We start from the raw sequence: 11396 nt of genomic DNA on the forward strand, positions 1-11396 counted from the left end.
TCACCATGAATATGGATACCTCTACTCGAGTTCAACCACAAGAACAACCACCAAATCCCAAACGTCCAAAAATGTCGGCCACCACCTCCGATGACGAGGATAATTAAGAGAATACCGCCGCCTTTGCCGCTGGCAATGGTGAGAATCTTACGAAAACACCGAGGTTCAAGCGGCGAAAAATCGCGGTATTTTTTGCTTACTGCGGAGTGGGATACCAGGGGATGCAGAAAAATCCCGGAGCGAAAACCATAGAAGGCGAGCTCGAGGAAGCTCTGTACCATTCCGGTGCTGTTCCCGAAGCTGACCGGGGTCATCACAAGCGGTTCCATTTTGCCAGGTCCACCAGAACCGATAAGGGCGTCAGTGCAGTTGGTCAAGTAGTGTCTGGTCGATTCTATATCGATCCGCCCGGATTCGTCGAGAGATTGAACTCGCACCTGTCCACCCAGATTCGGACGACATCCTTCAGTGCTAAAAAGTTTTGCGATAAGCGCCAGTATGTTTACTTGATCCCTGTTTTTGCGCTGGATCCATCTTGTCATCACGATAAAGAGAGTGTCCTTGCTAGCTTAGGGTCTGCGAATGAGATCGTTAAGTGTTTGGAGTGTTCGGAAAGAGGGCGGAAGGTCGCTGGGTTGATGGGAAAGCGGAATTCAGAGTTCAAATACGTATTTGAAGATGCCACAGTTGGTTCAGGCACTTCGTCAAACAATGCATGTGCTTTATCAGAACAGGATGTTGCAGTGAGTTCTGGAAATTATGTCAATGATTCTGATAAGTTTTACCTAGATAATTTGAATTCTAATGGTGTTACGAATTTAGAGAACAAGAGCAAGTTTTGTTATGGAGAGGAGGTGAAGGAGAGGTTTAATATAATACTCATGAAGTACGAGGGAACACACAACTTCCATAACTTCACTTTAAGAATCAAAGCAGAGGACCCATCGGCCAAACGATACATTATGTCGTTCGCAGCAAATACCACATTAAATGTTGATGGAATTGAATTTGTGAAATTCGAGGTTGTAGGGCAGAGCTTCATGCTTCATCAAATACGCAAAATGATCGGTCTCGCAGTTGCGATCATGAGGAACTTAACCCCGGAGTCGTTGTTTGAAACCGTTTTTAAACAGTGAGCACACGATTCTTAAACCCCTATACTTGGTTGAACTTTTTTTTAACCACATTCTTGTGACGCTAACTTGCACTTTTAATGGGTTCCGGAAAACCCATGGCTCCTGAGGTTGGATTGAATCTTGACAAATGCTTCTTCGCGTCTTATAACAAGAAATGGAAAGATAGTCACGAAGAGGTGTCATTGAAGGGCTATTCAGAGGAAGATGAGGACTTCAAAATGACGATTGACGTATATTTATCAACATATCGCGTCAACAGAGCACATGGATGGAGTTGTAGCCCTCTGGCTGTATTCTTTGAACGTGACTTACATGCTGGAGATAATACTTCAACCTCTGGAGATGGTGCGGGAAATGATAAAAACACAGATTTAAAACATGGGGAAGTTGTTAGTTGACATAACCTGGCTATGTGAGTCAATTTATAGACATTTTTCTCCCAATTTCTACCTCTTGGATGCCAAGTAATTGTCTCTGGACCTATGGTTGCTATTTGTTGTGTTGGAATGAATTAAATTATATGAGGAACGCTGCTTTTTGAAAGTCTTGAGAACCTTTCAAATTGAATAGATTCTTGAAATTCATGGGTAGATTGTTCTTATGATGGGAATACATAAACCTTCCTCAGATATCGTTCGCCTGCGGCTACTTATTATTTGTTGTGATCTTTTTGGCAGTCCGTTTGGGTATTTGCACATATTATCTTCGACCTCAGATTTGTTTGGCCATGCATGTCCTAATGTCCGACTGTGCTTCTTGTGATGGTCGTTGTCTTTCCCAAGTGAAGTATCATCCGTAACTTTAAGATTCTAAAATTACATAGAATTCTCAAGAATGTGTCGTATGTCACGTTCTCTTGTCATGCGGATACTTTTCTTTTTCTTCTGATTATTGGGTTAGTTATCTCACTACTCCACTCCTCTATGAGTACTTTACTCATGATCTATTTGTATCTGTATACATTTTTTGCTTTATTCAAACCGATTTAAATTACTCATGAACTCTTGTCCAATCTTTTCCCTCCTTAGGTTTGGGCATGACGAACTTTTGGTCCTAATTAAAATTTAGAAACCATCTATATTTACCCAACAATATGTTATTCGTGATAGATAAGAAAGTCAAGTGGCCATTGTGTACTTTCTGGAGCATTTGCTTCAGTGATTGAATTTTAAATAAACACGAGCTATTTAATATTCGTAATTGTAATGGAAACTTTGAATAGATGATACAAATTCATGTCGCATTACGACAAGAATTACATGGGAAACTAGATAACATCAAACGGAATACAATATCCATGGGAATATAAAGAATATTACATGACCTCGAGTTAAGGTCATTAACTTGATCAAATTACCATAAACACAAGCTCTCTAATCCCAAAAATGGCATCCCATTGGCAAAGACAGAAACTGAGCTTAAAGATACGCATGCTTTTAAAGGGGGCGGGTGCGTCTGCCGCTGGCCCGTCCGCAAAGAAGGGCGTTCTTTGGGATTGGATACTCGTCCCTAAGCGAAGTTGATGTGGTGTAGACTCTTAGATAAAATTGTTGTCCTAAATACTGTCTAGCCCAAAACTCTGATCTCAAGTTCCACATTCCTACGTTGTCTAATGGAAGATAAATGGCGGTCCAAGAACTGGGATACACCTGCATTCAAGGGATTCTCATGTTAAAATTTTTCCATACAATTCAATAGTTTGTAGTACCTTAACGTGAATGAATAAGAAACCACTTTTTCCAAAAGTCGAGCTCTTACTCCATGGTGATCGACAATAGTTTTTTATACTCTTAACATAATAAACAGGGGATTGAAATCTTGAAATTTCGAAATAAGGTTATTTTTGGCTCTCTAAATCCTCCCTCATAAATGAATTTCCTCGGTCCATCAATATATCTAAACGTTTGGTCAATTTTTTTTTTACCTGAACTGTGCATCTAGAAACAGCATCCCGGAGATTGTACTGATCTCTACTTGCTGAGGTCCATTGCCCTCCATCCATCCTGCCATTGTAATCGAGACATCATACAGTCAAAGGTACCGTATCAAAGTTTATATGCACATCAAGATTTCAAAATTCGGATTTCTCACCCTACTACCCAGAAGGCGTAGCCATTTAAGTGATAGCTCTGCAAGATATCTTCGCTGTTTTCAAAGACAATCTCAATAAATGCCCTGTAATCGGCCCCCATCACCGATGTGTCAAGATACATTCCTCCGCCTGTGGGAGCATCAGAGATACTTCCAACACGGAAAACGCCATCGATTTTGTAGTAGTCAGCAATCTTCAAAGGGGTGTCAGCCGGCACAAAGGATACGCTGTTGATTGCATATCTTTGTTTTCCATTGACTTGGGCCGCAGAACTTGCCAGCCTAATGGTCCTTGTGGTGTTTATCATGCCATAGTGATATGAACCTTGCGGATTTGGTCTTGGTCCACTTGCTGTGAGGTTAGTCCTAGAAGCAATAGAATATTTATTAGCTCGTAACTAGCCAGTCTTCTACTCATAAACCACTGTTCAGTGCCTGCATCAAGAAAACGAAACCAACATGCACACCTGATAGAACGAGCCTGGTTGAGGGACCAATCAATCTCAGTCGTTGGTCCACCTGGCAGCGGTCCGGGGGCAGGACTGTTCGAGCCAGCATATCGAAGAAAACCTGTGGTGACTAGCACAGGTGTGGTGAAACGGCTGGACACCACAACGTAATAGGCCTGAGGGGGTTGATCGGCTGTTACAAGAACGGACATGCATTGTCCGACGTGAATGTCGAGGGACGAATAGCTGATCTGCAACGTATGTGTGCCTTCCACTTCAACCACTTTCATCTTGTGGCCTTGGATTCGGAAGTTGAGCGAGTTTTGCAATCCAACATTGCATATCCTTAGCCGGTACGTACTCCCTATTACAATAAGTTACTTAAAACATTTCGTATCGAAATTCTGTCCTAAACCCGACCAGAACATGAAAATGTGGAATAGGAAAACGAAAAATAGTCGAAAATTATTCAAGAAATAGTTTAAAAAAAAAACATTTTTAGACCTGATTGAACATTGAAAGAGGTGGCATTCGGCCCACGTCCGTTGATAAGAATTCCATCAGGGAACGGCAACTTGTTGCCTCCATCTAGTTTTGCCTTCAAATCCTACATACAAAAATATTAATCGCCCAAATAATAACCAACGAATTCACCGAGATGATAAATTATTTTATTAATTAAGGAATGACATAGATATTAAATAATTCAATCATTTAACGTATAATAATACAAGGGAATAAACCATCCTTTGACTTTGACGTGCAGAACTATTATGGGCCCAAATCCCAACATGCAAACTGGATCACCCCATATCCCAGCTGTTAAATGAATAAAGTAATATTTGTGGAACCCAAAGAGGGACCGGACCCATTAATTTTGCCGACACTGCAAACAGTATACTTACAGTGTGATTAGTGGCGTACCAATCCCCGATCAAGAGGGAGTAATCGTCGGCGGGATTAGGGAAAGGGACGGGGATTAAGGGCCTGCTCAGAATCCTGATGCCACCGAAACCACCGGCGGCTTTGTGGAAGGCCAAGGATGGGAAATAGAAGAAACTCCCGATTTGATCCTTCATTTGAAGGATATACGTGAAGTTCTTTCCTGGCGGGATCGGACACGTAGTCCCATACACCCCATCTTCATACGAATTCCTCCTGTTCTGTATCCCATTCCTGCATTTTCCATTTCATAACAACAAATGATGCTATTAAATCTTTGTTATTACATGTGTTTTGTCTACATAAAAATACCATAGCATTACATACACTTTTCAAATTGTTTTTATTTAAAAATTACGTCGAAAATTGCTTTTTTATTTTACTTTTAAAAATAAAATAGTAGAAGTCCAAAATCCAAAAATTCTTAGCTTCTAAACAAATACTTTTTTAAACAATTTTTTTTTGTAACATAACAAGACTTTTTAAAATAAGAAAACTTTTTTTACAAAATAAATAAATGATTTTAGCATGACTAAACATACTCCTAATTACGTGTTCGGACATAAAAACAAGAATTAATTTGTGTAAGATTATGAGATGGGAACTGAATACATTATTCAAGTGGAAGATCGAACATATTACATTAAATATTTAGACTGAAAACCCATGTGATATGTAGTATAGGTTGGTGCACGAATAATAAATAATAATGTCAGATCTGAATTTATGGCCAATTTTTAATTTTAAAAATTCGACATGTAGTACACAAAGAGTCATCGTCCACGGTTCTTTATATATTATCTTGTCAAATTCAGGATCCTTGTTCCTATATTTTATCATCAGTGTTTACATATGAGATTTAATTAAAAATCAAGCGTATTTTGCAAATTATTTTTTAAATTTTACCCATCGTAATTATGAATTTAATATTTAAAATTAAAATATTACTTTAGAAGTAATCCTGGTGCCTTATTTCGAAAGGAAAGAATCAATGTAAACCATCTAAAAGTAAGATCAGTAGGAGGCTACAATGCAGATTCGGTGGGAACAGAAGACCCAATTCGATGCTTTACAATGCCAATCTTTGAAACAACCTAAATCCATATTTCTCATTTACCAAAGAAATTTCAACAATAAAAAGATGGAAATAAGACTGTAGTGTGTGTCTGTGTGTAATGCGTGTATACAGACAGTGTTTCATTAACTACTTCTTACCAGTGAATGAGAAAAGGCTCATCCAAGCTATTGAACACATTAACAATGATGTTATCATTGGTGACAGAGTAAATCTCAGGACCAGGAAACTGCCCATTGATCAAAATACCCTGAAAATTAAATATAACAAACATATAAATAACAAAAAACAAGAAAAAAAAATCTGCCATCTAAACTGCTTCTTGATCTAAACTACCCCAAAAAAATTTCCTTCGAATAACAATGTATATAAACGACAGAGCAAGGGATCACCGAAAAAAAAAAAGAAAATTATATTTCACATGGAATTTTTCAAAAAATAAAAATCTCTCCTTTATTTAGGACACAAACCTGTTGGGGGATGTTGAGAGGATAAATGATGCCATAAGTCACATTCCATGTGAAGAATCTGTAGGGATCATCTGCTGAAACCACAATGAAAACACATAGCAGAGAATACAGTGCTGTTAATTTTAGCACCATTTTCTTCTTTTTGAATATTTAGTACCCAACCACAACTACCTGCAATGGGGGACTGGATGTTTTGGGGGGAGGGTTAATGGTATGGAGGAGTATTAAATGGTGGAGGTAATTGCTGGCACACACATATATATACAGATATATACGTGCGTGTCTCTGTGTGTGTGTTTATGTAAAAGTGGTGTGGTTCATTCAGACTGCAGCTGTGGAAAAAATCAAAGTCGAGTGTGAGGAGCAAGTAAAAAGACTCTGTGGCTGTCAAGAAGTGGGGTGTAATGTAATAATATACAGGAAAGATTGATTTTTTTGATTGTTTTTCTCTTTTGTTAGTAAAGTACAATGGGAAAAAGTAAAGTATTTAGAGAATTTTCAAATATTGATCATTTATATCGATGCAAGAAATAAGACGGAACTACATATTTGTAAATAAACGTTTGTATATATAATTCAACTTAGCAAATGTCATGTTCCCGAGTTGCAGTTGGCTGACAATGATCTAGAAATAGGTCAAACGACATAATTAGTTTTTGTTTTAGATTTATATACGACGTGATTTTATAATCTGCAAAGAAATTAAATAAAGGATCGTGGGAAAATGAGAAAGAGTGTCGGTGGTGGGTCCATACAGTCGAACATGGGACCATTCGTGTTCACACATGCCGTGTTCTTTCTTCTTTTCAACTCAGATTGTAGCATAATTGATCAGACGAGTTTGATATAATTTTCCAGATAGTTAATTCGTATATTAACGCAAATAAATATATTGTAATTATTGAGAGAAAACGATGAATATAAGTAGAATTATAATTATAATTATTATTATAAAAGTAAAAAAATAAAAAATGCAACCCACCGTTCCTAATATTTACATGATTGAAATATCTGAATTGACACATGATATAAATTCATAACAGTTAAATGGGATTATGAGGGGTTCGAAAATGCTTATGGAATATGTAATAGACTACTGTGATAAGTTAATTATCAAGCATAGATCGATAAGGTATGCTCGTTAGGAATCATCCTTAGCCGAGTTCATCGGCATTGTCGCACTTACATGAGCCTAAGCCCGGAGTTGTGGCGGCTACCACACATTAACATATGGAAACTCATGAACTCGATATCCTATTATTATTCAATATAACTATACAAACTTTCATGATTCTTTATCCAATGGAAAACGAAATTGCCATAAATTTATAGTTCCAAAAAACAGTCACCGACATTTAGTATCTTTGAATAAACTTTCACAATGTAGACAACTCAGCCCATCGCCGTCACACCGTGTAACATTAAATTAAACACAAAGCAGAAAGCAGATTCTGAAAAAAAACAAGAGATAAATTAAGTTTAAGTGTTTAACTAGAACGGGACCAGACAGAATCACAATTAGTTGGCATTTCACACTCCAAAGATTACATTAATAACTCGTAGAATCAAGTTTCACTATCATAGACAAGACTGTGAAATGGAGTCAGAGAAAAATGGATGGTATCACTGCCTGAGCTTACTTATATTGTTTGAATTTGCACAGCAGCATTAGAAGTCCAGTGTTCCACATTGTTTGCTCTGCAGGCTCTTTGTTCCATTACTTGTGTCCTTGTTACATTCATTATCAAGGCCTCGTGTACGCCCAATACCCATCTTTGGTAAACCACGATTCAGCCCATCTAGCAATACACAGGCTTTACACCATTTCTGGATACATCAAATGTACGTAAAGTTAATATATATCTTCTGTATACATTCTAATCAACATTCAACTCCATTATGACGTTTTTAATGAATGAAGAGAGTAAAAATTACTTGTTTCATTCCAAGGGCAAAGGTAGAGGCATTCTCACCTGGCTGGAAATATAACCACATTTTTCACAGTTTCCCTGTCCTGGCATTTTTGTAGAAGTAGAGATCCTAAAATCCTCTCCCGACTTGATGATGTCAAGAATAGCTCTTGGTCTAAATTCATGAAACCAGAAATAAGTGAGAAACAAATACATAAACAACTAAAGTAATGCATAGAATCATTTTGGGCTTTGACCTTATCCTTTCCAAATCTTTTATAAACTCCCGAGCAAATCCACGGTACGCATTCGGGGAGTAAATACCTGCAAAATTTCTCAAAGCAGGTGAGGAAAAAAGAACCTAAAGCAGGAAAAAGGCAACTGAGGTAGCTCATGCATGCATGATTTACTACAGATAAATGACGAGCAGAGGTAAAACTGCTGGGAACATGCGAGCTTACATTCTGTTGAGAAGTAATCCAGCCTTTTGAAATATGCATACGTGGGAAACAGTTAAGGTCTTCGATTTACTGTTATTTTGTTAATTGGTAAAATGCTATATATGTGCTTCTACACATCTGAAGCTGATCAAGCAAACACAAGGAATAAGTAAAAAAACCAGTGAAACAAGGATATATCACAATTTCCTTCTCGTAGGTGTACTTAAAAGGCTTGCATCTTGGAATAGGTCCATCTTCTCCTGTGATTATTGACGTGCATCTACTCAACCTGAAATGTTGAAAACATCAATCTTCTACCAGATAACAAATGTTTATAGAGAAAACACGAACTGAAAAAGAGGGATGAAACCAATGAAACATATCACGACACATAAAATTATCCAACCATTTGTGGACCTTCAGTTTGATGATCCTTCTTTCACAACTTAAAACAGATGCGGATTCTAGGATAGATAGCCAATTGTGAGATCTCAAATATGAAAGCATTACCTAGCAATGTCCCCTCGTAATATGTTTAAAAGAACTGTTTCAGCAATGTCATCAGCATTGTGCCCAGTAACCAGCTTGTCCACATTCAACAGCGCAGCACCACGATCAAGGGCCTTGAACACAAAAATGAAATAAAAGAGTCAAATCCACCCAGCTGTTCCCTTATTTTAAATCTTGGAATCCAGAGGAACTGTAAAAATTGCTTAAACAGCGATCTGACATGAATCAACAGGCAATTAGACCCAACAATGAACTAACTCAAAAACCAACAAATTCGGTACTAAATATTTAACTATTTCAACGCCGGAATTGTATTTGCTTCACTTAAAATAAAAGATGCAAAAAGGTAAAATGTCAAAAAGACAAGTGCTGAAGCCCAATTTAAAGCTTGCTAATTCAGCAATAAGTAACTACTTTACCTGACGACGAAAAACACCGCAGAACGTGCAGTTGTTCTTCAAACCTATCAGCTTTACAATCTCATCCATTGTCCACCCGTACAACTCTTTATAAGAAACAACTTTTAGAGGAAGTCCATACTGAAAATGAAAAATGGCAACAAAACCGATAAATATGGTGAGAATTCAGAAAAGGCTAAAGTAGAAAAATTGTGATAATAAGATAGGGTAAAAAAAGGAATCAAGTACTACAGAACAAACAAAGCCTTTATAAGCAAAGTTACAGTATCTGTTCCTTAGAACATAAGGATTTTGCATATTCTCGATATATAAATATATAAGAAAACAAAAACAGAAGAAAATATTATCGCAACAGTTTTCTAATATAGAACGAGAAAAAAGAAAATTGCCATAATTTCTAATATAGAACGAGAAAAAAGAAATTGCCATAAGAATTATGATAATGAGGAACGCTCTAATCAAAATCCATGATTGCAATTCGTTACTCCAGCAAAGCTACGAGCCATCACATTATCACCTGAACTTCATTTCTTTTGACAGTTTCAAGTGAGTCATCTCTGTAACCGGTGATACCTTCATCGACAGAAAGGAGGAAAAGATCCAGCCCATATCCATGCTGACGATTTAATTTCGACATCACATATGCAAGTACGGTAGAATCTGCAACAATCCCATTCGCTGCAAAAGTCAATAAATCTGCTACAAACTAGCAGGGGGCAGAAAGACCTCGCCAACAAATGAAATGAAGTTCATATTTCAAATAATTTTCTGAAAACGAAAGCTACACCACTAATTACATTCTCTTCAACATGGTCTATGTTTAGACATTATATTAAATTCGTAAAAAGCTATAAATATCTCATTCCAACCACCTGAAGCATGATTTGTCTACCTTAAAATATATCTAGTTTCCTGCACTAAATTGCAGGAATGCTAATATATAAGCTTACATTAAATTCATAAATAACAGCCTTTCCATTCCAATTACTTGAAAATTGATAATCCACGAAACAGATTTAGGATTTTCTAATCAACAGCAATGCGAATTTTCTCACCTTTTCCACCAGAAGCTCCAATAGCGATGCGTTCACCGGGCTTGAAAAGATTGTTACCTACGATCATTCTGTGAATTTCATCTTCAAACACAGCATAAAAACATTCCCTGCATATCTTTTACCAATAGACAATCAGTATTCTAGTTAGTTAAAGCTTCGAAAGAACAAACCAAAATTCAAAGCAAGCAAAAAAATTCATACTTGTTCGAGGGTTTTCGGGCGCTTGAGGGCTGCGCGTCTGGTGGTGCAGATGCTGCAGAATCGACCACCCTTAGGCTTTGTCTCCAAGGTCACCTCCGCCGCCATCGCACAAAAGTCGGAGGATATTTTGGTCGACGTGGTGAAACAGTAGCGGCCTGTTCTCTTCTTTTTCCTCTTTGTTGATTCTTTCCGTCTGTGTTTATTGTTTTCGTTTCCGATTTATTAAAAAAAAAAACAAATATGGAATCAAAATATATTTTGTATAATTTATTTATTATACAAATTATTCTTAGAATTAAATGAAAAAATTAATTATATGTCAATAACGTACAGTGATAGTAAAATTTATATTACTAAATGCTGAATTAGGTATAAATACATAAGTGAAAAAACTGATAAATTCAATAATTATCTAAAGTAATATGTATATGATATGCTCAACAGATAATAATTTATAATTTAAGTTAGATAAAAAGTAAATATGATGAGAATTATAAAAAAATTATGTGGGATTAATTGATTTTTCAAACCCCTTAATCAAATTTCAAGTTGCCAAGGTGTACTTAATTATCTCGAGTGGCCATTTTTCTGCCCAATTATAAGTTCACTGACTTAAATAAAATAAAGTAACTCGTCAAATAAAAATATGGAAGTGAGTTTGCCTGAGTTGTGGTAATTTTAATACAAGTATGTATTTT

At 36.8% G+C, this 11396-nt stretch overlaps 2 protein-coding genes and 1 pseudogene across 4 annotated transcripts; 1 reads left to right on the top strand and 2 right to left on the bottom strand.

The window, feature by feature from the left end:
- Nucleotides 1-1761, top strand: LOC140809472 (uncharacterized; annotated as a pseudogene).
- Nucleotides 1762-2322: 561 nt separating this feature from the next.
- On the bottom strand, nt 2323-6559 carry LOC140809402 (L-ascorbate oxidase homolog). Its single transcript, XM_073167014.1, has 8 exons — nt 6164-6559; nt 5834-5943; nt 4582-4852; nt 4181-4283; nt 3695-4040; nt 3228-3593; nt 3061-3139; nt 2323-2785 (listed from the first exon to the last, which is right to left on the bottom strand). Exons 1-8 carry the CDS (start codon nt 6293-6295, stop codon nt 2573-2575), a joined length of 1620 nt encoding a protein of 539 aa, XP_073023115.1. The 5' UTR covers nt 6296-6559; the 3' UTR covers nt 2323-2572.
- Nucleotides 6560-7672: 1113 nt separating this feature from the next.
- LOC140809936 (cytoplasmic tRNA 2-thiolation protein 1) lies at nt 7673-10908 on the bottom strand. Of its 3 annotated transcripts, none has more exons than XM_073167719.1 (10): nt 10699-10908; nt 10498-10612; nt 9960-10102; nt 9443-9562; nt 9024-9136; nt 8710-8802; nt 8535-8575; nt 8331-8397; nt 8137-8248; nt 7673-7990 (listed from the first exon to the last, which is right to left on the bottom strand). In XM_073167719.1, the coding sequence occupies exons 1-10, from the start codon at nt 10801-10803 to the stop codon at nt 7832-7834; spliced, it is 1068 nt and encodes a 355-aa protein (XP_073023820.1). In that variant the 5' UTR covers nt 10804-10908; the 3' UTR covers nt 7673-7831. The 3 variants fall into 3 exon arrangements, with proteins under 3 accessions (XP_073023820.1, XP_073023821.1, XP_073023822.1); XM_073167720.1 differs by having other exon boundaries at nt 10498-10604; nt 10699-10903; XM_073167721.1 differs by having other exon boundaries at nt 10016-10102; nt 10699-10800.
- Nucleotides 10909-11396: the final 488 nt, after the last annotated feature.

This window comes from Primulina eburnea, chromosome 13 (assembly GCF_022965805.1).
Source record: "Primulina eburnea isolate SZY01 chromosome 13, ASM2296580v1, whole genome shotgun sequence".
NCBI lineage: Eukaryota > Viridiplantae > Streptophyta > Magnoliopsida > Lamiales > Gesneriaceae > Primulina > Primulina eburnea.